We start from the raw sequence: 423 nt of genomic DNA, 5'->3' as shown, positions 1-423 counted from the left end.
TAAATTAAATAATTGAAAGAAGAACGAAACTTGGTCAGCTAAACTCCCTTACTAACGAGCTCATAGCATGGTTTCTACTAATCCCTCTATATGTCCATACTTTTCAGTCATTAATTTTTTTCAAAGTAATATTAGGTGAGCTGCTAATTAAGATATTTTTCTTTAATAAACATATAAGTTAATTATTTGCAAAAAAGCAACTTTATTAATTGTTTCCTTTTTATTCTTGTTTGGTAAAAACAAACTTGTACCTGTAACCCCAGAAGAGGATAGGAAGAAATTCCTCCAGAATAGTCCATTTTTGGCACTAGTTGAGGACCTTCTGAGCCATCTTTAAATTCTTTAACTAAATCATCCATGATAGAAGTAGCTTCAGCCTCTATGAATAGCACTCCCTTTGCATTGCAGATTATTTCAAGTCTT

The 423-nt window shown here is 31.7% G+C and overlaps 2 protein-coding genes across 2 annotated transcripts in view; both read right to left on the bottom strand.

The window, feature by feature from the left end:
- LOC110420248 (shikimate O-hydroxycinnamoyltransferase-like) overlaps nucleotides 1-423 on the bottom strand; it is a 2,199-nt gene that overhangs the window by 1,316 nt on the left and 460 nt on the right. Inside the window, exon 2 of the mRNA XM_021433494.1 lies at nucleotides 252-423. This exon is cut by the window's right edge and continues 250 nt beyond it. Within this exon, the coding sequence (XP_021289169.1) occupies nucleotides 252-423 (172 nt within the window). The remainder of the gene's footprint in view (nucleotides 1-251) is intronic.
- Nucleotides 1-423, bottom strand: part of LOC110420250 (shikimate O-hydroxycinnamoyltransferase-like) — an 8,484-nt gene that overhangs the window by 7,700 nt on the left and 361 nt on the right. The window lies entirely within an intron of this gene.

This window comes from Theobroma umbraticum, unplaced genomic scaffold, assembly GCF_002168275.2.
Source record: "Theobroma umbraticum cultivar Fairchild unplaced genomic scaffold, ASM216827v3 scaffold_86.0, whole genome shotgun sequence".
Lineage (NCBI taxonomy): Eukaryota > Viridiplantae > Streptophyta > Magnoliopsida > Malvales > Malvaceae > Theobroma > Theobroma umbraticum.
This window is presented reverse-complemented; position numbering and strand designations above follow the sequence as displayed.